The sequence below is a fragment of the Colletotrichum spaethianum genome, assembly GCF_022836535.1.
Source record: "Colletotrichum spaethianum MAFF 239500 DNA, contig42, whole genome shotgun sequence".
Taxonomy (NCBI): domain Eukaryota; kingdom Fungi; phylum Ascomycota; class Sordariomycetes; order Glomerellales; family Glomerellaceae; genus Colletotrichum; species Colletotrichum spaethianum.
In genome coordinates this window covers 209,442-235,471 of record NW_026054812.1, presented here as the reverse complement: position 1 = coordinate 235,471, position 26,030 = coordinate 209,442, and the positions used below count along the sequence as shown (strand labels likewise).

Below are 26,030 nucleotides of genomic sequence, written 5' to 3'. Positions count from 1 at the left end.
CCGGCCGAACTACAACGACCCACGTGACTCGTCACCGACCTGCTTGGAGTGACAGTTCCCGCAGGGGAAAGACGGGTCCCCACTTTCTAGGGCTGTAGTTTACCCACAGGAATATTATCGCGAGACTCGTAGTTGGGTTATTTTTTCTCTTCGACAACCCCTTCGACATCGACAAATTTGCTGAGCCAACCGCCCGCCAGCCAATACCGTCAAGATGGTAAGTTGAAAGATCACCGTCAACTGTCCCAACTGCCTCGATGGCCGAATGCGACAATTGCGACACCAAAACTTCCTCTGCCAGCAATGGCAATTGGCCCCCAGCAGCAGGCAGAAATGTCTCTTGGGTGTAGGAGTCAAAGCAAGATGCTTCGGATCGATGGGCCAAATCTGAAGCGCAAATTGCTGACTCGGGATTTTCAAACGTGACAGGCCTTCCACAAGTTGGTGAAGAACAGCGCGTACTACAGGTTAGTCTTCCGCTCGCACACAAACACACCTCCGCTCCAAAGAGCGTCGAGATCCTTGTGGGAACGGTCCTCGCTAACTACCTCGCAGTCGCTTCCAGACCAAGTACAAGCGCAGACGCTCCGGCAAGACCGACTACTATGCCCGCAAGCGCCTGATCACCCAGGCCAAGAACAAGTACGGTGCCCCCAAGTACCGTCTTGTGGTCCGCTTCACCAACCGGGACATCATCATGCAAATCGTCACCTCTGAGATCACCGGTGACAAGGTCTTCGCCGCCGCCTACTCCCACGAGCTGCCCGCCTACGGCATCACCCACGGCCTGACCAACTGGGCTGCCGCCTACGCCACCGGTCTCCTGATCGCCCGCCGCACCCTCTCCAAGCTCGGCCTTGACAAGACCTTCACCGGTGTTGAGGAGGCCGACGGTGAGTACACCCTCACCGAGGCCGCCGAGACCGACGACGGCGAGCGTCGCCCCTTCAAGGCCAACCTCGACGTCGGTCTGCACCGCACCTCCACTGGTGCCCGTGTCTTCGGTGCCATGAAGGGTGCCTCCGACGGTGGCATTCTCGTCCCCCACTCCGAGAAGCGTTTCCCCGGTTATGACATCGAGTCCAAGGAGCTCGACGCCGAGACCCTCAAGAACTACATCTTCGGCCAGCACGTCGCCGAGTACATGGAGACCCTCGCCGACGACGACGAGGAGCGCTACAAGTCCCAGTTCCAGCAGTACATTGACGACGACGTCGAGGCTGACGGCCTTGAGGAGCTCTACTCCGAGGCCCACGCCGCCATCCGTGAGGACCCCTGGAAGAAGCCCGAGCGCTCCAACACCAAGAGCAAGGAGGAGTGGAAGGCCGAGTCCAAGAAGTACAAGACCCAGCGCCTCACCAAGGAGCAGAAGGAGCAGCGCGTCAAGGACCGCATTGCCGAGCTCCGCGCCGAGTAAACAAAGCTTGTTTCCTGTTATGTAGAGAAGCGGGTTCAAATTTGGGGGCGGGTTTTGGCACTTCGGGCTAGGCATTTGACGTTTTGGCATGACTTTTTTTCTTTCTCGCAAAAAAGTCCGGGAGTTTTATCAGGCAAACAAAAATCCGGCATGGGGATTATGATGGGTCCATGGGAAAGGAACCTCTTTTAACAATTCAATGAGATATCCCAAATGCCAGACGTCAAAAGTTGTTGAACACACCACAAGATACTACTGATTGGAATGCCCCCCCCCCCCCCCCTCGACTAAGACATGAAAGCTGCAGCAACCACCGGTAGCAAGCGTGAGTAGCCGGATGTGGTGGCCAGCCTGTCAATCTAGTCGATCGTGCGCTGCGGCGCTACTGTGCGCCGTGCTCGTCGAGACGGTACCGGGTGCCAGCTGGAAAATGCTTGATTGCGTACTAAATCGCACCACCGCCAGCCGTGGGCAGCAGGTTCGGCTTTTGCTGGTGTGATGTGCAACACCCTGCTCGGGAATGTTGTGGTGGTGAGGCGAGGAGGGCACGAGACCCCCGCATCGGGGAGGCGGCACCAATGATATCAGATCACGCCAGGCAGCCCCCCCCCGATGTGTAGTAGCAGGCGACGATCCCGTACGAGAATCAAGAGACGGCGTCTGCGGTGGTGGTCCTGCTGGGAGGCGCGGAGGTTGCCGGGACGGCGCAAGGGGCAAAACGCGACAGTAGCCTCACGGATCTGACGATGATGTCGACATGAGCAGTCCAAGGGGGGGGAGTGGTTGAATGAGAGATGGCTTTTGTTTCCATTCATCATGTATTTTCTTTCTTGCAAATCAATCTTGTACTAGCCTTCTCTTCCCTTCCCCTTCCCCTTCACCGGTACCGCTACTACTGCACGGCAGAGGAGTTCCCATGGGCCTAGTCCCACAAAGCGTCCGAAAGCTTTGGATGGCGACATAGGTAAAACAGAGGGGCTCTAATATGTCTGCCTCAATTCGGAGGAATCCAGGGCGGTTCCGCAACCCTCTTTGTCGAGTGCCCTATGGCCAGAGTCGCATTTTGTCATGTTGCGCGCGGGAATTACGGGATGGACGGAGGAGGGAGGGTACAGCGGCGGGGTGGAGGGTCCCCGATGGCGGCCTTCCACCACGCTCCGAAGTACATCATCTCGCTCAGCAGGATAGGGAAATGGCGCGCTGGGGCGAGCATTGCTGCGAAGCGAGCGAGAAAACACTTTGTAAGAAAAATAAAAACAATAAAAAAAAGTTCCACCCACGTTGTGCCAGTCGCGCCGGTGGATGACTGGTCTCGTAGCGGTGCCTGTCACCGTTGTAATTTGAGCAGGGAAGACCCCCAAAGACAGGTCCAGCCCCGTGATCTTGTGATGCTCAGGGGGCGGTCAGTTGGGCAGTCCTGGGCTTTATGCGTATAAGTAAACATTTTATGTTCCTGGAACGAATTCTCTAGCCAATGCAACTGTCGAGAGCATCTGGGCCCTGGACCGCCCTCACGGCCGCCCGCGGGCAAGGGGGAGTTCCTACGACTGCGGCTGCAATAGGTAAGCGTGAACTTTGCGCTCTCATGTGTATCCACGCGCCTGTCACTGCTCAGTAGGACGAGTCCAGTCTGCGGGTGACTTGGCAGGCCCCGATGGCGAGCTGTAAGGTCAGTTTGCTGCTGTACAGGCGCGCGATTAATAAGAGCAGCCCGTGGCTTCGCGTGACCGTGCAGTAGTGTGCGGTTCTAGTGGAATGTTGCAGAATGCAGGACCGGACAAGAGGACTGATGCGGGCGAGTCGATAAGCGACGGGGGCAAGTTGAACCATTTCATTGCTGGGGATCTCATCCTCCTCTAGCGAAGGGAATCGACAGCGGCGTCGCCCTCGTGGTCTTTCGAGGGTGTCAGGCTCGTTCGTAGGAGCATGGGAACACCAGAGAAGCCAGCACCTGGGAGTTCAGGGGGCACAGCGATGGGAGCGTGCCTCTCTCTCGCGCGCCTCGTCTCCCTTTTCTTCCTTTCCTGACGGACGTTGATGACCCCCCCGCCAATGAGTGGGAACTAGGGGTAGTGCCAACCAACCAGACAAGAGCTGAAGCAATCCACTGGCCACCTGCTGACGGTGTAGCCTGTAGGGCAGCGGAGGTCCCCTTCTTGTACATCGGTACTTCAGCAAGTCCACCGCAATGCCGGTGCTTCGAACCTTGCGCCGGACGAGTGTCAGGTTCTACTGCGTGCGGTGAGGCGGCACGGACATGCGCAGTACCATGTACGTAGTGTCGACGACAGATTGCTTTCTCAGCGCACCGGTGCTCGTCTCAAGGTGCGGGCCGAGGTCATGGTTCGACAAAATCCCCGTCTCTGAGAAGCTTGTTGCTCGGTTGAGCCCTCGGTAGTTGGCGTGGAAGCTGGGAGCCAACAAACATGGAAGAATTAAGGTCGATCAAGAAGGAAAGTGCGGCCGGTTATACTGCTGCTGCTGCACGAAATCCGGCCCGGGGATTATGGCGACGTGGGACGTCCGTCCGTCCGTCTGATATGGTAGTCGACACGGGACTTCCCAACAGCCCAGGATGTCTGGACTAGGTACGTAAAAGTAAACGCAATTGTGGCCGGGTAAGGTTCGGTGTCTAGGTTGATGATGGATGGGGGGGCTGTCATTCGGCGCGTTTTTTTGTTGTTGTGTTTTTTTTTTTGGGGGGGGGGGGGGGGGGGGGGGGGGGGGGGGGGGGGGGGGTAATTGACCGACAATGGGGATAAGAAAGAGGAAGAAAAAGAGCAGGGCTGACTGTGTGAGGCGTGAGGCATTAGACATATCATACCCGTCCGTCCCCAGGCAATTGGAGTCACTTGTGGACAGGATTGATGACAGAACAGAGAGCATGGCATCAGCTACTCCTCGTGTGGGATCCCCCCCGGTTTCCTCTTGTGCAGGCGCGATTAACCCATTCAGCCAAGGCCAGCTCCTCCAGTCTGTCTCCAATTCGGGCCATGGCGTCGCTCATCTCCTGCCAATGACGAGATGCTTCTCCTCTAAAAAGGTTAATGAACCCCCGCTAGAGCTGCCACGTCCGGCCTTTCCTTACGGTAAGGTACGGACGCCGCTGTCTATTGCCCGCTCTGCTTGCTGCTGCAGTCTTGCCTACCTAAACTACGAATACCTGCCCTTCCCTCCCCCTTCCCCTCCTCGCCCATCCGGACCGGACCCTGAGGTATTCCTACCCTCGTTTCTACTTGGTCCGTACTACCACCCTGCCGCCGCCGCCGCCACCACCACCACCACCACCACCACCACCTCCTCCTCCTCCTCCTCCCACGCCTACCTGACCAACGGATCGAATAAGCTGCCGGCTTTTTGTTCGCAGTCCAGTCAACGTTCCGGACGGAACCAGAGGGTGGTGTCCCAAGGGCAGAGAGAGACCGGGACGACGAAATAGCAAAGTACCCTCCACCTCCCGTCGCCCTCTTTAGAAATCAAGCCAAAAGTCACCCTTCTGCCGTGTCTGCGCGCGCAACATTTCCATTCCCTTCCCTTTGCGCCAAAACAGGGTCGACCACCACCACTTCTCCTCCTTTGCCAAGCAACCCTTTTATTTTATTTTATTTTCACTTTTTTCTTGTTCGCCTCTGCTCCTCCTCACCCATCAGGACGACTCTTGGAGTTTTTGGCCCGTCGCGGCCCCATCGCTCTTGGCGTCCGTCGTTCTGCTCCCTCTCATCGTCTCTGCGACATTCATTATGGAGCAGGTTCATGGAGTAGATGTTAGCTGGATGACCCACGGCGGCTCTCCCAAAGGTGCGCAAAAACCCCCCATCTGACCTCATTTTCCAGGGCAGCTAGTTGGCTGCTCCGGGCCCCCAGTCGCCCAATTGCCCAGTCGCCAGTCGCACTGCACCCGCACCCCAAGCCAAGTCGACCCAGATAAGCAACTGGCAGATCGAACGACGAGCGCTTGCCACTGGGAGACCGGGTCTCTGGGCCTCCCTGCTGTGTGGATATATTCGAGAAGCCATCATCTCCCTTCTGCTTTTCCTCCTTTCTCTTTCTCGCCCATCTTGCCTCTATCTCAGCATCCAGGCGTCCTCCTCCCCACTAATACAAAATGCGCACAACAGACAGGCCGCCGAAAGCATCCTCCGTACGACGATTGTCGACGTCTGCCCCGAAAGAGTCACCGCCGCCCACTCCGACCGCCGGCCAGCCTGCCGTTAACGGCAATGTAAATGGCAACGCCAATGGCGCGACGGAAACTGGAAAGCCAACCACAGAAGGAACAAAACCTATTCCTGTATCACGGCCGCAGTTGGGGAGGAGTCCTTCCAACGAGAAACCGGGCCCCAACGGCACTCCGCCGTCACGCCGCAACTCATGGTTCTCTAACATCTCGTCAAAGTTCTCGTCTTCGCCCAACAACGGCAACAACGCACAGATAAATCAGCAGCCCCAGGGCACGCCGCCAAAAGACTTGGGTCCGGTCCCTCCGAAGGTCACTCCTGCGAAAAATGCCGTACTTCCCCACGCCGCCAAAAACGATGGCGATCACCCCTACACGCCAGCGCCTCCCGGACGCGGCCAGGCCGGCTTCCTCGGAGTCTTCCGCCGACTGTCTTCGTCGGGCGGAGTTCTGGGACAAGGCATGAGAGGAACCCATGGCTTGGTAGAGAGAAAGGTCTTGAACGTTGACCGCAACCGCGAGCGGTGTCAAATCTCGGACTTGCACCAGGCCAAACTCCGGAGGGTCGCATTCAGCGTCGACGTCGAAATCGCGCCAATGCCCAAATACGCCGACACAGACGTGCCCGCCAAGAAGCCGCTCGAGAAGTCAAGAACAAGAAAAATGACGGAAAAGGGAGAGGGCGAGGCGCTCAAGAACCCCAAGTGTCTCGAAGAACAAAAGGAGCGCGATGGTGTCATCCACTCGACCGGGGAGTCTGTGCAAAAAGAGCCCGAGAGCGAAGGCACCGACCCCAGCAAGACAGCGAAGGAGGGCGACACGAAAGAGGCAAGCACCTGCGTCGACAAGGAGAAGGACACTAAGAAGAAGGAAAAGAAGAAGAAGAGCGAAGAAGAGAGGAAAGCTAGGAAGGAGAAGAAGAGGAAGCAAGCCGAGGCCAACGGCACGATCCCCATGGAAATCCACATGGACGACAGCGACTCTTCCAGCGAAGGCATCCCGGCCGCGACACCAAAGACAACTGCATCCCCCACCACAAACCCAGTGCGGATATACCGCCGGTGTTGTCAGCTGAGAGAAACACCCATACTCAAAAAGATCACCGAGCAACTGAACAGCCCGTCCAACTGCTCCTCCGACATTGGCATGGTCCAGAAACTAGATTTGACAGGCTACTGGATGCAACTGGCCGATCTGGTGACCCTAGGCGACTATCTGGCGGTCGTACCCGTCAAAGAGGTTATTCTGGAGAACTGTGGTCTTACGGACGAGGGCTTGAGGGTGATACTCGCCGGTCTTCTCGCTGCCAAGAAGCCCGATTCAAAAAGACGGAAACACACGCAACCTGATGGTATTATTATGCAGGGTGGGTTTGTCGAACGACTCGTTCTCAAGAACAACAAGATTGGACCCGAGGGCTGGAGGCACATTTGTCTCTTTGTCTACCTCTGCCGCACCCTCAAATTTCTCGACATTTCTACCATTTCTTTCCCTCGCCCTTCCCAGCCGGCACCGAATGGACACAGCCACCACTTGCTACGACATTCTTCGAACGAGGACCGACCCCAAAACGCCAACGCCACGTTGTTCTCCAAGGCCATTGGCGAGCGACTGGGCGGCTCAACACTGGAATTGCTCAACCTTGGCGAAACCAACCTCAACTCGGATGACCTCGGCGTAATAATTGACGGCATCATTCAGTGTGGTGTCAAGCGACTGGGCCTTGCCCACAACAACATTAACGAGAAGGGCCTCCAGCACGTTGCAAGATATCTTTCCCAGAGTGGATGTGAAGGTCTCGACTTGGGCGGTAATGATATTCGGGATCATACGGACATCATTGCCAATGCAATCTCGGCAAAGGACTCTTTGTGGGCGCTCAGCCTGGCCGAGTGTAACTTGAAGCCAGGCTCCCTCTGCAAGATCTTCCCTGCACTTGCGCAACTCAAAGACTTCCGCTTCATTGACCTTTCCCACAACCAGGATCTGTGCAAGTCAGACCCCAGCGCCATTGGTCTTTTGCGCAAGTTAGTAGCACCAATCCGTTGAGTAATGTTCCAAAGCTAACAATCTCAAGGTATTTGCCAAAGCTGGAAGGCTTGCGGCGCGTCCATCTGGCCGATGTCGCCATGACCTCGGAACAAGCGATTGCACTGGCCGAGATCCTTCCCGAAGCGAAGATGCTCGCACACATCAGTTTCCTCGAGAACCCAGAGCTTGCCAAGCTTGCGGACGCTAAGACGGAGGAAGCTCAGGAAGAGGCTTGCGCCTTATACGCATCTTTCCTGGCTGCCACGCGTGTGTCCAAGACCATTGTATGTGTCGACATCGACGTCCCCAGCGACAACTCTGGTGAGATCGTCAAAGCTCTGGCCAAACAGGTGGTGGCATACTGCTTGAGGAACATGGAACGCTTCCCAATCGGCGATATCAGCTCAGTCATTTCGACGGTTTTGGCAGAGTCCCAGGATTCATTACCGGGCGGCCCTATACCACCTTACCCCGATGTCCTCGCCCATCTTGTCGGCCACGACGTCCTCAGGGACGACTCGGACAACGAATCCGCTCCCGATGACGACTACGTTATTGGTGGCACTGGTGTGGTGAAGGCTCTAACGTGCTGTCTCAAGAACAGAGGCGACGAATCCAGAAGACAATCTGGCGAGTTCATCAGAGACTATGAAGACGACGTCTCGGTGCCTGCAGGCCCGAGGCCGAAGCTTCCTCCAGGAAAGGCCAAGGACATGTCGAAGCATCTGCTTGCCAGTGCGCGCAAGATCCGCCTGCGGTTGCAACCTGCGCTGTCCAAGGCCAGAGTCAACCCAGAGGAGGATGAGCACAACCTGCGCAAGTTGATATTCCTCGATGCGACACTGGCCAACATTATCAAGCGCTTCGAGGATGAGTTCCCTGACACTCGTGTGTCTAACGACGAGGCATCTGAAACCACGCTTCCCAGTCAGAGCGATCAGCTTGGAACCTCATTGTCATCGACCGAGGATCCTGATCAACACAGCATCCCATCCGATGCCGAAGATGAGACAGGCCTTTCGGTTCGTCCTGGCCTGCAACGCACCAACTCGACATTGTCGCACACTTCAAAGGCACTTGCAGAGGAAGAGGGCAGAATACACAGAGCTGGCCACAAGATCCGCTCGGGTATCATTAAGCCCGAGTACTACGGATTGCTTAGCGGCGTGCTCGAGGTTGGCCTGGACCCGAAGCACACGGCTATGCTCCACCAAATGATTGAAGAGATCGACGACCCTGAACTGACCCAGAAGGTTGAGGAGAAGGGTATAATGCGTGTCTTTAACGAGGACCGGGATCAAGTTCGTGAAGGGCTCCGGGCGCTCGACCCCAGCCACTGGGACCGATTCGTTGAGAGTCAGGAGAAGGCCCGAGGCAACGTCAAGGCTGGCATGAGCAACGGTGCCAAGCCAGCTGACGAGAATGCCATTGAGGACTGAGTGTGGCACTCGGCACAACTCGCCGTGTTTTCATAATCCGGCGGCACAACCACCGCCTTTTGTACACATAATTTGTTCAACAGCCAATGTTGAATTCGGAATCTTTGAAACAGCAAGAAGCAAGCACAGGCGTCGCGAGAACGGAGTCCATCGTTTATTATTTCCTTCAACTTTGTGCTTTAGGGGGCACTCGGAGCACCCAGGTTCGACTTTTGGTACTACTTTGAATGAGAGGTGGATGGCTCCATCAACTGAGACCGCGTCAGGGGGGTTAAGGGGATGGCATCGAGACGGGATACAGTCGCTACTGGCATTTCCTGTACTATTGTACAACACTACCCTAAGAAATCATCCCATGTTCTCGCCCTCTTTGGGGCGAGGAGGCCGCCGGGTTTGACGTGCCGAAGCGTTGTCGTTTTTCGGTGATACGGTAGTCTCAAGTTCTGGGTCGTCTGCGGGCGACGAGGACTTGGGAACTCTATGAAACTTGTGATTGATTTTCGAGACAAGCCAAGTGAAGTCCATTCTTATCGGTAAGTCTTGGTCTTTATGGAAGAGGTCAATTGGGGGAGTAGACGTGCCCTCCGCGGCATCATCCCACTCCCTTCACATTTGCTCCACCCGAAGCTTTGTCAAGGGGAGGCGTGGTTGGTTCAGACTCATCAGCTCGAGAGGGTCTAGTAATGGATGCTTCGAATGAGAGTCGCAAATGATGACTTGCTGAGAGGCCCATCCATCATGAGAGGTCCCTGGGATTCTCTGCTTTCACTCTTCAATATGCTGCTGTTACAGAGACAAACGGGTTTTAGCGAATTCTTACTGCCGAGGTATGAAAGACTACGGCGGGGTACACGGACGTAGCTATACCGAAACTCTCGTATACAATTCTTTAAGGTAAAAGCAGTAGGCAGATGCGTACAGGAGGAGGATGGTATCCTTTACACAGCGTCAGGGCAGGCTTTGTATGCTGTTCAGTCCATGGCCTAGCTTGTTTGAACTTGCCGCTGTCAGGTAAGGCGTACAGTATGCGAGACATGGTCGATGAGATTGCGTAGCTTTTTCTTTCCGACTTGATACAACATAAAGACAGTGGCCAAGATACGAGAAAGCTGATTTGTACGAAGAAGAGCGTCTCCTGCTTGTTCAGTCGATATATTCTGTCATGCTACTCGTTCTGTCCCGTCTGTGTGTTCCGCGGCTTCTACTTCGAGGAGACGAGGAGCCTCGTCGTTGTGTTATACACATCCACTCCGCTCTGCCACGTCCAAAGATCACTCGCACTCTGATCAACCCGTCAAGCTTCATGAGGACTGTCCTTCCCACCCTTGATGTGGCAGGTCTCCGCCATGATCATGCCTATGACAACAGTGGGACTTGCCACCCGCTCATTTCTCTGCAGTGCACGTCGTCGACGGTCCCAATGTTTCTCTACTTTTCTCGCATTGCGTTGGGCGAAGTGACGCTCTTCTAGGCGACTCGACTAAGGTGACCACACAAAAAGAACGGAGCGCCGTGTGATTCGGGTTCGTATTTGACACGGCACGACGAACGCCGTTCGTGCATATGAGACGGACGAGTTTGGTTCTCCGAAAGCTGGCAGAGGTTTTCGCGGGCACGAAGAGAGTAGTAGGCAATGATACGGGGTCAAGGGGGCAAGCCGAGGGCCGAAGGGGTTATGAACGGTGGGAGACAAGACACAGGCAGAAGTAAGAAATCGGGGAATCGCTAGGACGATAGGGGTAAGTAGGCATCAGGGGTTGTTGAGGATGATGATTTAAAGTTGTGGCCAGTTGGAGGGTGTTTGCCGGCAAGAGAGACGTATAGCTTCTACGTCTCGAGGGTTCACATACATCATCCGAGTTTCATCACGGACTCTCTTCAGAGCCTGGCACGGGGACTGTGGTTGACGGCGGGATGAGGACGTGGTAACATTGACATTGTGATATCGACAATCTGCCAGAACGGTTCTGGAGAACTGCTCGACACTTGTCCCGTCGTCCCCGGACCGTTACCTGCGGGAAAGGCCCATCATAAGTTGAAGACGACTGCTTCGTGATCCAATTTAGCATGGTGTGTAAGCATGGCCGTTGTGGGCAATCCTCGAACACGACGCACACCATGCAAAAGCCCATCCCCAGCCGGATATGGAGGGACGGAGTGGGTTCGATGCCGAGATGAGCGCGGGCGAGGGCAATCTCAAGAGCCAAGGCATGCTCATTGACGGTAAAAGCAACCCTGCCGACCCACGCCGGCGAGGAGACGAGTGTGTGACTTGGATCAACGCGTGGCCGTCAGCGTCCTGAAGTCATTGGGATAGAAGGAGGATTTCCAGCCTTCCCAATGACTATACGTGCAAACGTACCGTAGCGGATACGCTGCCGAGGCAGAGATGAACGGAGCTTGAAACATATGGAAATCTACCGCGACGGGGCGGACCCATTCATCTCCGATGGACAAGCGCATCTCAAGCCGTCCAAATGGCATCAAGCGGTCTGCCCTACCCGGGTCGCAGCCAAAGTCATTCGTGAGTTCCGCGTCTGGTCTATCGGGCATCACAGTACGAAGCCGAGCGAGCCTCTTCCACCACTGCAAATTCGCCGTTACCATGCCGCGAAAGGGTTCGCGGTTAGGCATGTCTCCAGCGCGCCGACAGCCATAGGTCCCATACGGTCGTCTGAAGCTTGTCGTGTTGATCCGAGAGCCCGTGCTACGGTCATATCAACTCAATTTACTGTCCCCAAGTCCCGGGTTGTGGACGCGCAGGATGGGTTACAGCGTCTACTTCAAACTCACACGACGTTGCCAAAGAACCTGCCGGAACACGCCTCCACTGCTATTGCACACATCTGGGACGAAAATGGGGCCCATCGAGGGTTGCGGCACAGGTTGGGGATGCCAAGATAAGGACCACGGGTCAGCAAAGGAAGGTTTTTTGGTGCCGAGAACATACGACCACGGACTGACGTTTCATACGTCATGGTTCGTCCAAAGTGGCCGAACGGCCTCACTCAAACGGATGCCGAGGCGCACCATCTCAAGTCACAGCAGAAGACCACAGCGAATTGGCCCCATCCGTGTCTTGCCAGTCGCCGAGGCAAGAGAGCGACACCACGGATGGCTAGACGGACATCAATCGTTGCTTTAGTGTAGACCCATGCCAGGCGCTCCGCAGCAACGTCAGGATACGTTGGATGGGATGGGATGCAAACGAGCCAATGCGCGACGGCGCGCTACCTTGGTCTACGACAGCATCAGTCCAACATAGTCAGCGTCGGGGTGCTCGGGAGACACCAGTAGCTCCAGGCGGCAGTTACCCGGCCGAAGCTTAAGGCTTGGCCCCGTTGCAGTTGGACGCCGCGAGCGCATAGCAAAGCGCCGTGTTCCACTGGCGCGACGTGGTGAGCCTGCGTCATGGCTGGAGCCCGGACCTAGTCAGGGCCAGCCACCGAGGCCAAGACGGGTTCGAACAAATGTGGGTGGGTGGTTACGTTTGACGGTATGGCTGAGAGTCTTGGATTGGCGACGGGCGGAATGGGCTCGAAGGTGCGTCGTCCTGTCTCTGGTCTCTGCTGGAGGCCTCGAGGAATGCTTGGCTTGATTGCCCGGGTCTGGAGCCGAGGAGCGAGTGGATACGTAATTATCAACCAATTCCGGTTGCCCTGCTCGTTGGTAAACAGCAAATTGGACGAATTGAGGCCCGCGGCTCGAGGTCATTCTGACGGTTTGGGGGCAGGCCGGGCAAGTGGCAATGCAGAAACAGACGATCCTTCGCGGTGCCGATGGACGATCAGTTAGTTGGCCTGTTTCATTTTGGCTGCCGTTGGTCAATTTCGGTACCAGCGTCAGCCTGTCCTGGCTGTGCCGTTTTTGGGCTGTGAACTCTTCGATTGGATGAATTCGACTGAATTGGATTGACTGGCGATGGCCGGGGGGACCTGAGTGACCTCGAGGAAGTGCGCACGCGAGAGAGCGTGATGGCAGGTCTATCCGCATTCTTACTGCATAATTGCGGTAGGAGCTGGCGATGCGAAGCTTAGATCGCCGGGGCGTCAATGACGGCCCGTGCCCCGCCTCGTTTGCCAGTGAAGTTCTAGCGCGCTGCAATTTTTAGCTCATTCCCAATAGTCTGTAAGTAGACTGCTGGGTCGCCCCGGAATGTGCTTAGTACTACGGTACGGGCTCAGGAGGCGAGCCAGCCAGCCAGCAAAGGTAACCAGATGTACTGTACGGATGGAACGCTTGTGATTACCTCAGCTTCCTCGAGTGGTCGACAACCTTGAATTCCAGCTGACCGTAACCCTCTCTCGGGCTGGTCACCACAGCAATTGAAAACACCCCCGTTAGGTGCCGTTCGTGGGCCGCGTTTGCTCGCGCAAACCATGCGCATTAGAGTGTAGAGGAGCCTCGGGAGGCAACTGGAAGGCCATTCTTTGAAGAATAGCCCGAATGGCGACCTGGCAGACGGTAAACCAGAGCCGGGCAAGGATGAAGGGTGGTTTGATGACGAGGCCCGCCCGCCTACGCCAAGATGGATACAGTTGGCGGTCTAGCGCTCATTGGTCCCCGATGAGCCTTGAGCCTTGGGTTGAGGTGAGGTTCAGATGGCACGAGCCGCTTCCCTCGGCCCTCGCTGTATTTGCCCAGACAGAGATCGACCAAGACTCTTGGACGCAGGCTTGGGAGCACCTACTTGAGCAGGACGAGGCCTTGGCAGAGAGAGCCTCCGATGCATTGCATCCAGGAGTATGGGTGAAGGAGGGAGACTGCCGCCAGCCACCAGTTTGGCCCCCCTCGTGCCAATGCCTTCCCATGTCTACAGACCGCAGTTCGGCATCCTTGTCCGCTTTCGTACGGAGAGGGCACAAGGGGACGGAAGCGCGGCAAGCAAGAGGACAGGACGGGGAAATCGTCTGTGGCATTATATGGATCGCACCATGTTGTGCGGCGCTGCAGGTGAAGTTGCAGTCGACGAGGGGCACGCCGACCGACTGGATTCGTGGAGATGCAGGGGAGACAAGGGCGCGGGGAGAGGGGATACTTGGTGTAGAATCCTCGCCCTCCATGGACAAACTACGCCGGAACGAGAGACGATATGGGCATCTGTATGGAAGGACGGAGCTGCCGGGCCCTTTTGAGAGGGGTTTCCGTCGCAGGAGACGGACGCGATGGATGGTGTAGATGCTGATGGGGGGGAAGACGTGTAGAGAGCGAAGCATCCAGACCCGTCGCGCAACCGGTCCAAGGGAAGGGGCTGGACTGAAAAAGACGGTCTTCGTGCCAGTCAAATGACTTGATTTATATGTGACTCTTCCGAATCACGATCGTCCGGTCAGGCTGGGTGGAGGCAAGGGAGAAACTAATGACAGCCGTTGCATGGAGGGAATTCCAGGGGATGGGACAGCATCGAGTATCGGATGGGCAACGTCAAGCCGGCCGGCCTGCTCAAGAAGGAATCTCAGCTCAGGTGAGGGTAAGAAGACTGGGCATTGGCATGGGCATGTCTAAGTCTCAGTGCCGGCTGAAGACATGTGGATCGCAGCGTCCGGCAGGGATTCGGACAACATTGACGCGGGATTTTGGACACAATGATGAAAGTGCTGGGCCGGGCAAGAGCATTTATTAGGCCGGCTACTGGGTGGCTGTCTCGTTGTAAAGGTTGGCTGATACGGGCCGACTAACTCGACTAAGGACGTCTCTTTTCGTGATGCGCCATAATTCGTCAAGGCGATAGGCGAGCAACCCACACGGAAGCAGCATGGAAGCAGCCGAAGAGATGGGCACGAGACCAACGGGGCGGAATAGACAAGCAGAGAGGGGCAACGAGCGGACCAGAGCATAGTTGGCAAAGGTCACGTCTGTCCCGTAGACTCTGTCAAGGGACAGGCAAATGCGCGAAGGTTTGGGATGGGCCTAATTATGGGGGCCCGGACAACGACAGGGAGCAGCATCTGATGGGGGGAAAGAGATGAGGAGATGGAGACGGTCTGATAGGATGGAACAAATAAGATGCGCGGTGATGGTCAGGGACGCAAGCTAAGGAGCCCAGGCATGTCGTGACGGGGTGCTGTACGAGTCCGAGGCACAATGGCGAGCGATGTGTGTGTGTGTGTGTGTGTGTGTGTGTGTGTGTGTGTGCTGTATGTATGGCACAGAGACGACCGATGGAGAACATTTGCTTGGAACAATACAATGCCTACCTACTATGCGACGGTAGATGGAGATGGATGCCATGTACACTACGTACACTAGAGGAGAGATAGGGAGGACTTTGAAAGAGGCGGTGGGAGATGCAATGCATCTGAGAAACAAGACGCACAACAAAAGTAAAAAAAAAAAAAGCAAAACCCGCTTGCGCCTTCTCTTCCTCGGTCTCGCCCCTTCCAACGTAGTTTGCTATGTTGAGTTGAGATGGCTACCTGTGCAAGTGGTCTTCGTGGCTTCCTGCAACGTGGGGGCCGAGCAGTTGTTGGTGCAGCACAGGGCAGCACACAGGAAGGAGGGAGGCAGTCACCGGTGTCAGTGCTAGTACCCAGGTACCTTACTCCTGAGTCCTGCCTGGCCTGACCTGGCCTACCTGTACCTATCTTGGGTAGGTACCTACCCTGCCTTGCCCTGCCACAAGTGCTTTTTTTTTTTTGGGATGCGCCTGCCATCGAGAAGGAGCACGTAACGAATGCGTATTTCATCCGTGGGGATGGACGGGACAGAAAGGCATGTGTTCCATTATTCCAGGGCGGTGTCGAATCGAGTACCTGCCCGCTTTCTGGATATGGAGAGGTACATGGATCTGGGCCCTTTGAACACCTGCATGATACACAGTACACATCCCAGGCACTCCGGGATCCCTCACATGCCTGCGCATCGCCAATGCCAAACTGCAGCCAAACTGCGGCTGCTCAACTTTGTGCGAGCGAGAGTAGGTACAATGATCGCCGATGAGGTACTTGGGAGCGGCGGCATCTGACGCTAGGAAAGGATACCAGCTCTCGCCAACAAGATGCGAGATGTCAACAGTTCGAGCATGTAAAACAACGATACGGTGAGGGGAATAAAGGAGACGGTAAGAAACGCAGATAAAAGATGTAAGCCTCGCCAGCGTCGAGTTGCCCGGGCCTCCCCCCTTGGATGTCGTCTGTTCTCTTCCTCAAACTCTCGGTTGGCTATTCGACTTTGAGGGACTTGCTCTGCAGAGATAGAGCGGGAGAAAGAAGGTCACCGCTTCCCAGGCGTACAGGTACGCTGCTGCCTCTGCTTCTGGACGTTTCCAGCTTCGGTTCGGGCTCCAGCTTCACCTCAGCTTCAGTTCCAGCTCTGTTCCCTGTCCGGTTCCCGCCCTCTTCACCCCAAACCAGGCCAAACATCCCAAGTGAACCCACCGCACCACTCCCAAACAGTGGCCACTACTTTCATCCATTCGCTGGCGGGGGGGCATCGACGAGCCGAAGCACCCGCCCAAGTCTTGGGTACCGTAGCCAACGGCCACCAGTCGGTATCTGGGACGAATACGCTGGAACATACGACGAGACGAGACGATACTTTGCTGCACCGCCAAAACCACACCAAGCCACAAGGTACCTTTGCGACCCGAATATCCTCGCCAGACGGTTTTGCTTCAACTCGGAGAACATCAGAAACAAATACACCGAATACCGCGGCCCTCCCATTGCAATCAGAGGTACCGTGCCTTTGCCCTTCCCTGCCTTATTGCTTGTCACCTATCTGGTCTTCCACCTGCCTGCATCTGCATTAGGGGGGCGCTCTGAGGCGGCCTGCAACACCAACAACACAACGCGGCCTACCGCCTCTGTCTCTCGCTTTCTGCTTTCTCTCTCCCTCTCTCTCTTCCTCTCCTCTTTGCTTCCATCTGCTGCTCGGAAGTGTCTTAGCCATCGATCCCTACTCTGGATTCTTACCTGCCTGGCCTGATTCTCCTTAGCTTGCTCCTTCGTGCCAGTTGCACATGGCGGTGGCGCCAAGCTGATGTGCACCAAAAGCCACATAATTAATCCGTACATTTCTTCACTTCATGTCCCGTTGTCGACCCTGGGCCTCTTTTTATTATTCAGACAAGCAGCTCCAAGGGGCCCCGAGCTCCTACCTCATCTCTCTCTACCTCTGCCTCTCTGCCTGCTTCCGTTTCAATTCTCCCCCCCTTTTTTTTCTTCTTTTCCGCCTCAATTCTCTTCTTACGTGACAGCTTGGAAGCCCGACATTGACACATCGATTTCTCAGCTTCCTTGACATTGCAGAGTTCACCGACATCATCCTCGCTCCGAATACGTCTCCCACCCACGACGAGTCGACGCAACTAGAGAGGCCCCTGCTCGCCACCCCATCTTGGGCCGCCCCAACGACATCCGACAGCCATTGTTACGAGTGTTTCTGTCCAGTTTGTCGAAGAGCGTCCAATTTGTTCAGAAATCCTACAAACGAACACGCCTCCTCCGCGTTCCTCCGTCTTTCGGACCCATCCATCGCACTTCGCCAAGCAAGGTCAAATCGTGGCAGACGGAGCGGAAGCGTCACGATCGCTGAAAAGCCCGGATCGGCAGCAGAGGCAGCAACCAAAGGGTGCTACCTGCCCAGACCCTGTCGCATCTTGCAGCTGCGCTACCTTCAGCTCGGAGCGCGCGCCTGTTTGTTTGCCGCACTCCACCACCACCACAACCACACATTCAGGGGCACCGCCGCCGTCAACAGGGCAGCTCCAGCGAATTCCTGCAACACGACTATTCGTCCAACGATCCGAGGTGTGAGAGGTGAAGGTGTCCTTGCTGCGTAACCCACCCCAAAGCCAAGTCGGAACTATCGCCAGGCGGGTCATGACAATTGGATATCCGCTGAAGCCAGATACCTAAGGTACCCGCGAGTTACCCAACGCGACCAAGGGATCCCACCCCCCCAGCGCTCCGCATCTCAATCGATACGTCACTCCGCCCCCCCATTCTGCCCGGCCTGCTCGTCAGCTTGGTGTCTGGCCTGTCGCCCTTCGATACGTCGGTTGCTGCGTCCCAAACCCTCTTGGCTTGCCGCAACTCTTTTTAGGGGCCACTCCCCGACCCGCCGTCCACCATGGTCCGCATCATCCCTGGGCGACTTAAGTCGAGCTCTTCCCTCCGCAACAGCCGCAGCAGTAGCCCGACAAGAAACAGCAGCAACGGCAGCAGCACTACCAGCAAGATGGGAGACCTGAGTCCCAAGGAAAATGGCTTGGCCTTGAAGGTCGTCATTATGAAGGTATGTTCAACTTGTCTCCGCCGCCTCTACAACGGCCGCTCCCTTGCGCGCCAGTCCACGGGACACTTTACCAGTGTGCGATTACTGACGGTCGAGTGCATTTCAGGCTCGAAACCTTGCAGCCAAAGACAGAAGCGGCACATCCGATCCGGTACGATGATCCAACAAACCCCCTTCGCGCCCGTTCGGTATCGATTGTCTAACGTGAGCATCTGCAGTATATTGTTCTGACCCTCGGCGACTCCAAAGTCACCACCCACGAGGTGCCAAAGTCTCTCAATCCAGAGTGGAACGTTATTGAAGAACTCCCCGTCAACACCACCCAATGCCTCCTCCTCGACGTAATATGCTGGGACAAGGACCGCTTTGGCAAAGACTATCTCGGCGAGTTTGATCTCGCTCTCGAGGAGATCTTCGCCGACGAGAAGAACGAGCAACCTCCGAAGTGGTACCCCCTCAAGAGCAAGAGACCTGGCAAGAAGACGAGTGTCGTCTCGGGCGAGGTCATGCTGCAATTCACTCTCTTTGACCAGTCAAACACCGCCGCCACTCGCGAGCAGATCTTTGAGAAGTTCTACGCCCTCGTCAGCCAGCTTCCTGCAGGCTCCAGACAGATCACGCCCACCATGACGCCCCTTATCCAGCCCGTTCAGAACATGAGCGTGCGCAGCGGGGCCACCTCCTCCTCGCCATCGTCATCCAGCAACCAAACCGACGCCGACCAGGATGAGGACGACGACGACGATCTTGATATCGAAGACGATACCCCCGAAGACGAGGACCCCAGCAAGCCCGAAGTCGCCGAAAAGCGCAAGCGCCGTCTGAGGATCAAGGGCTTGAAGAAGAAGAAGAGAGACCGCGCATACGAATTCAATAACAGCGGAAGCGATGTTGTGGGAATCATCTATCTCGAGGTCTTGAACATCACAGACCTCCCTCCCGAGCCCAACTCGACCCGATTGACGTTCGACATGGACCCGTTTGTCGTCGCATCCCTCGGCAAGAAGACGTACCGAACGAAACGAGTGCGGCACAACCTGAACCCCGTCTTCAATGAGAAGATGATCTTCCAGGTACAAGGACACGAGCAAACGTACTCATTCTCTTTTACCGTCATGGATCACGACAAATACTCCGGGAACGACTTCATTGCCGACTGCACCCTGCCCATCAGGGAGCTCATCGAGAAGGCCCCCAAGGCAGATCCCGAAACCGGTCTGTACGACGTTCCCGAACCTCACGAGTACGTGCCCCCGCAGCAGCGCCGCTTCAAGAAGCTCGCCATGTCTCGCACGTCTTCTTCCCAAAGCCTCAGCAAGGTCCGTCCCGCCTTGTCCAAGAACACCAGCAGCGCTTCTACGACAACGGCCTCGCAGAGTGGGACGGCGACCCCGACGCCTGCCGTCCAGGGATCGACTCTGAACCCGGAGTTCTTGTCCCCTGAGCAAGCCCTGGCTGGGGCTGGTGCCCAGACCGCCGAGCTGGAAGCCGAGGATAACGACTTCCATGAATACAGCGTTGCTTTGAAGATGAAGGACGCCAAGAAGTGGGAGGCCAAGCACAACCCGGTGCTTTACATCCGCGCCAAATACGTGCCTTACCCGGCGCTTCGCCAACAGTTCTGGAGGTCCATGCTCAAGCAGTACGACACCGATGAGAGCGGCCGCATCAGCAAGATCGAGTTGACCACAATGCTGGACACGTTGGGATCGACGCTGCATGAGTCGACCATTGATAGCTTCTTCCAGCGGTTCCCTCACAGAGTGCAGGGCGAGGACATATCAGACCTGACCTTTGACGAGGCCGTGATTTGCCTGGAGGACCAGCTGGAAGCCAAGAGCCGGCCGCAGCTTAGCGTCGGGGAGAAGGTGAAGGGCATGTTGCCGGACGCTGAAAAGGTGAAGAACTTCCTCTCTGGCCAGGGCCAGGGCGACAACTACGGGACGACTGGGCTGTCGACGGAGGCCTCGAGCTCCTCCGACGGCACTCTCAATGTGCCGGAGCTCAGCACGCCCGGAGAAGAGGGTGACCTGCTCGACCGGGACGATTTAGCGGAAGACCGCTCTGGCGAGGAACATGTGGTTGAGATCAGAGAATGCCCCATTTGCCACCAGCCTCGCCTGAACAAGCGCAAGGACACCGACATCATCACTCACATTGCTACATGTGCCAGCCAGGACTGGCGGCAAGTCAATAACCTCGTCATGGGCGGTTTCGTCACCGCCAGCCAGGCCCAGCGCAAGTGGTACTCCAAGGTCATTACCAAGATCTCGTACGGTGGATACAAGCTTGGCGCCAACTCGGCCAACATCCTCGTCCAGGACCGAATCACTGGCCAGATCAACGAGGAGAAGATGAGCGTCTACGTGAGACTCGGCATCCGTCTCCTGTACAAGGGACTGAAGTCGAGCAACATGGAGACCAAGAGGAGTAAGTGCTGCATCACCGTCTCGTAGCTGCTTCCAGATGACTAACGCGCCCTTTAAGTCCGTAAGATGCTCAAGAGCATGAGTGTCAAGCAGGGCAAGAAGTTCGACGACCCGGCTTCCAAGGCCGAGATCCCCAAGTTCATTGAGTTCCACCGCCTCGACATGTCTGAGGTGCTCTTGCCGGTGGAGGAGTTCAGGAACTTCAACGAGTTCTTTTACCGAGCTCTGAAGCCCGAGGCACGACCATGCTCCGCCCCCGACCGTCCCGATGTCGTCGTCTCCCCGGCCGACTGCCGCAGCGTTGTGTTCAACAGCGTCAGCCAGGCGACCAAGGTCTGGATCAAGGGCCGCGAGTTCTCCATCAAACGCCTGCTCGGGGACGCCTACCCCGAGGATGTGAAGCGCTTCGAGAACGGTGCTCTTGGCATCTTCCGTCTGGCGCCGCAAGACTACCACCGCTTCCACATTCCTGTCGACGGTATCTTGGACAAGCCGAAGACGATTGCGGGAGAGTACTACACAGTCAACCCCATGGCCATCCGTTCGGCGCTCGACGTCTACGGCGAGAACGTCAGGGTCCTGTGCCCCATCGACAGTCCGGTGCATGGCCGTGTCATGGTCATTTGTGTCGGTGCCATGATGGTCGGCAGCACGGTCATCACTGCCAAGGAAGGCGCCCAGGTCAATCGTGCCGAAGAACTCGGATACTTTAAGTTCGGCGGCAGCACTATTGTACTGTTGTTCGAGCCGGGCAAGATGAAGTTCGACGACGACCTGGTCGACAACTCGAACGGAGCTCTCGAGACTCTGGTAAGTTTTGCAAGTCCGAGGCTGAAATGTTTCTCTGCTAACATTAGTAGGTCCGCGCCGGCATGTCTGTTGGACACGCACCCGACCTGCCACAGTGGGCCCCCGACATGCGCAAGGACGCAAAGGATGTGACGGACGCCGAGAAGAAGGATGCCAAGCGTCGCATCGGCGGCAGCATCGGGGGAGAGGAATCGTCGAGCGGCGAGGAGACCCCCGGCGCCAGCGCGGACCTCGGCACGCACGCGGCATCGGCCATGTAGAGCCGGCTTCTTGGCGTCGCGCGTGAGCGTTTCAGGCGTCGCGCGCGCCTCAGTACCCTTCCTGAATTTGCATACTCTTCGGAAACGACAAGGATAGAGGGACGATTTACAGGTAGACAACAAATCCGGTGTTAGGGAGTTTGGGCAGTTTTTCGCCCTTCGTATCAGCCGCGAGGGGTTCTCTTTTTTTTTTCCCGATCACACAACGATGGTGGCTCTCAACAGGCACATGGATTCGGCGGACGCAACAGCGGCATAGCGAGCACAGAGGAACGGCATGTGAGAGTCTGCACCGTCGGAACATACAAGGGCAATACGTAAAAGAAGTACAGAAAACGGGAAAGGGATACGGTGTGTGGAGGACCTTGCTTAGCGAGGTGGGGGATTAGCAATGTCGCTCGCTCGCTTTGAATAAATGGCAGCAACATGTCAGTTTTCTGGTAACATGGTATGTGTGTTGAGCCCTGCGATGTCAAAAACAAGTGATGTATGTATGCCGCCCAATGAACAGGTGCGTCGTGGTTGAAAGGGGAAAGAGCATCTGCAGCGAGGTTGTGATTGCGCTTGGGCCCCTCTCCCCGGCATGGTTAGGGAGGAGAATCCCACGGCGACGTCGCGGGTTGGAGGTTGTCAAATCCTCAAACGGCAAGTCAACAGCAAGGCGTGGTTGAGATGCGACGTTAGGAGCGCGAAAACGAACACGACTACCTCTTTCGTTCTTCTTCTTCTTCTTCCATGACTCTTCTCGAAATCGGGACGGGGACGAACGAGTCGAAAGGGGGTAAGGGTTAAGATTATGGCATGAAGTGGTTGCCAAAAGGGGAGAGTACCTATTCTTGTCGTTGGAGAGGATTGGGCGATGTGGACAGGGGGTTTAATTGATTTCCCATCCCCCCCTTTGCTTCTTTGGGTCCTGGAAAGCGCACTTCCCTCAGGGAGGATGCTAGGGGTTTGGGGGCGCTTGCGTCATGCTGCCGTTTTGCTGGCGTGGGGATGCTGGGTTTTTGGCGGCGGGTGAGGTGAGGTCAGGTGAAAGGGGGTAGGATGATGGAGCGAGTCAAGGTGAGGGGTGGGGGTTTCGGTGGAGGTGGTGCAGGTGGAGGGAGGACGGGAGTTTTGTGCTTCGGTGGACGCGAGGAGGGGAGCAACACGCCTGCTGGGTGCTTTTCCAGACGAGAGAAGCCTCTCTTCTCGGGAATCACTATTGAGACCGTAGGCGGCATCGATTGCGCACCCGTCCCTGGGGAACATTAGCCGGCGCGTTCATCATGAGATCGGATCCAGTTGTCTGTCTGCAACCCCTTTTAGCTCAGGGGCTAAGAAGATGATGCTTGGCCGTCGAAAGAGCCGGGTGGGTTGAGGCATCAGCGGGACAGCTGGGATGATCCCTCCGCCTCGGCCTGCGCTCCCGGGGCGCCGCTCCGGACACCGCCGGCGACGGAGCCCATGTGTGGATGCGCCGCCCCCGTCACGCCGGTCGTCCGGTCGAGGCGGGAGCTGCAACGGTGACGGACGGAGGGGTGTGAGCAGGTGGTGCTGCCGGCCGGCTTGGGAAACCCCCCCGCAAAGAACGGCCGAACAGTCATTCATCCCCCCCGTCTCCTGCTGTTCTCGCAAGGACGTCACACGAGCTGGGTGGACTGTGGACCGCGGGTTGTGCATCGCGGGCTAAGGCGCCCCGGGGGGACGTGTGGCTGGAGCGAGTGGACGGTCGATCAGAGCCCCATCCTGCCCTTGAGGGTTTAAATGTGGTCATGTGGAAGGGGGCCGCGAAGTTTCGGGGGGGGGGGGGGGTTGGACGCGCGACTGTGTGATGTTCAGTCGCGGTCCCGAGGCCCTTGTGCGGCCGGCTCCCCTCTCTCTCTCCCTCGCCCCCCGTCGCCCCTTCTCCTCACCGAGCCCTGTTCTGCGCGCCTGAGCTCAGGGTGACGGTGAAGCCTCCTGCGAGTCCTTTTTCTCGAGAACCCGACGATCGTGCGTCATGGTGGAGCTCTGGGCTGTTTTGGAGGGGGGCAGTCGTTTACGATGGAAACTAGATGGAGCAGCTACGCAGTTGCGCCCCCCAGGCGCCGTTTCTCGTTCCTGTTTGCGTGTGGGGATCTCGAGCCCCTTCCGTCCCCTGTGTTGTTGCTGATGGTACGCGATAATAATGTACGCAGTAGGGGGGCGCCGATCGCTGATTGATAACAGAGTCGAATGCCCGGGGCTGGGTTGAGAAGAGTCGGTGTCGGTGGGGTGGGAACACTTTCAGGGTTGTAGATAGAGTTTGGTCCGCCTCAATGTATAGACGGAGGCTTTTTTATCTTCTGTTGCCGTGAGCGAGGAACGTTTCATCGTCGCCGAGTCACAGAGGTTGAAGCGCATGGGTGATTTCTGAACAAATTTGTTTTGGGTATCTAGTCTGTACTGTACGTGGTTGCCTTGTAGAGGCTCTCTGCTAAAGAAGAACAAGGCACGCGCGGATGGGACAATGAAGGGATATGGCAACTGAGAGCAGACTGGAGACGCAATGTCGTAGCTTTGCATGCCCCTCTGACCATTTCCACCTCTCTCTCTCCCCATCCCACTTCCCAAAAACCGGTCCTCCCCGCCAATGATACAATTGATGGAGGGGGCAAGTCGGGTCGGAGGGCCCCCGCTGCCGATGTACATGAAAAGGAAAAAAGGTGGGCCTGATGTGATGCCCGACCCTGATGGCGTGATGGCGAGTTCTCGAAGTCTCGCCTTCGCTGCCAGCCCGAACCTAATGGAATCCCGAGATGAAGGCAATGATGTGTGTGTGTGCGTTTCGTTTTTGCGCCGTAAACTCCCCGTTGCTTGTTAAACCCGGAACCCTAAAAATGAAGGGGATCGACTGTGCATTGGCTCTCGCGACCGGGGACCTGTTTGCCGGTGCGGCGCTTGACGGTTATCTGCGGCAGGGGGGAGGTCGCGTGCAAGTTGAGCTTCACAAGTCGGGGGGTTGCCATGTCCTCGACGCCGTCCGTTCCGTGAATTCGTGAAATGCGTGTAAATGGTTTCGCAGACTCCCCAACGACCCGAGTTCCTGTGTTGTTGCCCGGTCCAAATGGTACGTTTGCGTGTAAGATGCGACGTTGCTGAGGACGGTCGTCAGATAGCTCCAAGCACCCTAGCCGAAGCGCACAAGGCTTGGTCTAGGAGGAAGCAGAGCTTGCCCAAAGCCTAGGCATCTCATCTATTTGGGTCCGGATCGCCAGGAGGAGCTCGAGGAGGACCTCGTCATGGGCACCGTGGTGTCGCTGCGGTCGCTGTCCATGGAGCGCTTCTCGGGGGAAGGGCTGCGAGGGAAGTAGGATGTCATGTTGGGGGCCTGGACGCCGGGTGACGGCAGGTCGGACGGCGAGCGGCGGGTTTCGCGCCACGAGGCGTAGATGGACTTGCACAGGTGTGCGGACATGGTGTATGTGGGCGACATTTTGGATGCGTGTGGTTTGAAGTGTGAATGTTTGGTTGCTGGCTGTATGAGACGGGAGCTTCTCTGGTATAGTTGACGACGGAAGGTGGTCGTGTGTGTCTTGTATAAGAGCCGAGTGAGGCTGAGGCGAGCCGGGTTCAAGTTGGTTGTGGGGTTCTCGACACGCGTCCTTGGGTGGCAGAGACGGTAAGGGCGTGGACGTGTTAATGGTCTTGTTGGTTTATTATTAGAATCCTTGAATGGGAGAATGGGAAACAGGAAATGGGAGACGAAAGGTCAAGAGGGGTGGCAGACGGGCTGCATTATATTTGGGCTGGGAAAAGTCGTGGGAAAAGACCAACTAACACCAGGTACCAGGGGTCCCTTTTTCCTGTTGTGTCTCCCTGCTCCCTCTCTCGACTTGTAGGTCGATCTGTACGGAGCCCACCGGTACAATCACAAAGTATCCAGCGTTGACACCTATCAAGCTGGGCCCAAATCGACGTCCGGGGGGGGGGGGGGGGCGCGAAACATGCGATTTGGCGTCACAAAGGGCAGAAAACGGACGAGGGCCGACATGGGGGGAGATTGTGTGTGACTCGCTGCATTTGCAGCGCAAAGAAACCGCCCGTTGACTGGCCCGGCGAGTCCCAACTCTGCCCCCCTTTGGGCCCTTGGGCAGTGAGCAGTGAGCAATGAGCAGCCCGGCTGGCATACGTCCACCCTTATCCACCGTCGAAGAGGAGAGCCGCCACAGCCAAGACTATCCAATGGGAAGCTCGGAGACCAGCAGTTCATGGTTTGTAGCCAATGGC

General features: G+C 56.6%; 4 protein-coding genes across 4 annotated transcripts; 3 read left to right on the top strand and 1 right to left on the bottom strand.

The window, feature by feature from the left end:
• Positions 1-214: 214 nt before the first annotated feature.
• ColSpa_11116 (60S ribosomal protein L5) lies at positions 215-1,417 on the top strand (the record flags this gene model as incomplete). Its single annotated transcript, XM_049277328.1, has 3 exons — positions 215-217; positions 430-467; positions 556-1,417. The coding sequence occupies 3 exons, from the start codon at positions 215-217 to the stop codon at positions 1,415-1,417; spliced, it is 903 nt and encodes a 300-aa protein (XP_049133285.1).
• A 4,105-nt stretch (positions 1,418-5,522) lies between these two features.
• On the top strand, positions 5,523-9,064 carry ColSpa_11115 (MAP-ous protein 1; the record flags this gene model as incomplete). The annotated part of the gene is made up of 2 exons (XM_049277327.1): positions 5,523-7,621; positions 7,672-9,064. The coding sequence occupies 2 exons, from the start codon at positions 5,523-5,525 to the stop codon at positions 9,062-9,064; spliced, it is 3,492 nt and encodes a 1,163-aa protein (XP_049133284.1).
• Positions 9,065-18,136: 9,072 nt separating this feature from the next.
• ColSpa_11114 (phosphatidylserine decarboxylase proenzyme 2) lies at positions 18,137-21,800 on the top strand (the record flags this gene model as incomplete). The annotated part of the gene is made up of 5 exons (XM_049277326.1): positions 18,137-18,301; positions 18,520-20,199; positions 20,305-20,731; positions 20,789-21,540; positions 21,591-21,800. 5 exons carry the CDS (start codon positions 18,137-18,139, stop codon positions 21,798-21,800), a joined length of 3,234 nt encoding a protein of 1,077 aa, XP_049133283.1.
• Positions 21,801-24,996: 3,196 nt separating this feature from the next.
• Positions 24,997-25,236, bottom strand: ColSpa_11113 (uncharacterized protein; the record flags this gene model as incomplete). The annotated part of the gene is made up of 1 exon (XM_049277325.1): positions 24,997-25,236. The coding sequence occupies one exon, from the start codon at positions 25,234-25,236 to the stop codon at positions 24,997-24,999; it is 240 nt and encodes a 79-aa protein (XP_049133282.1).
• Between the last annotated feature and the right edge of the window lie 794 nt (positions 25,237-26,030).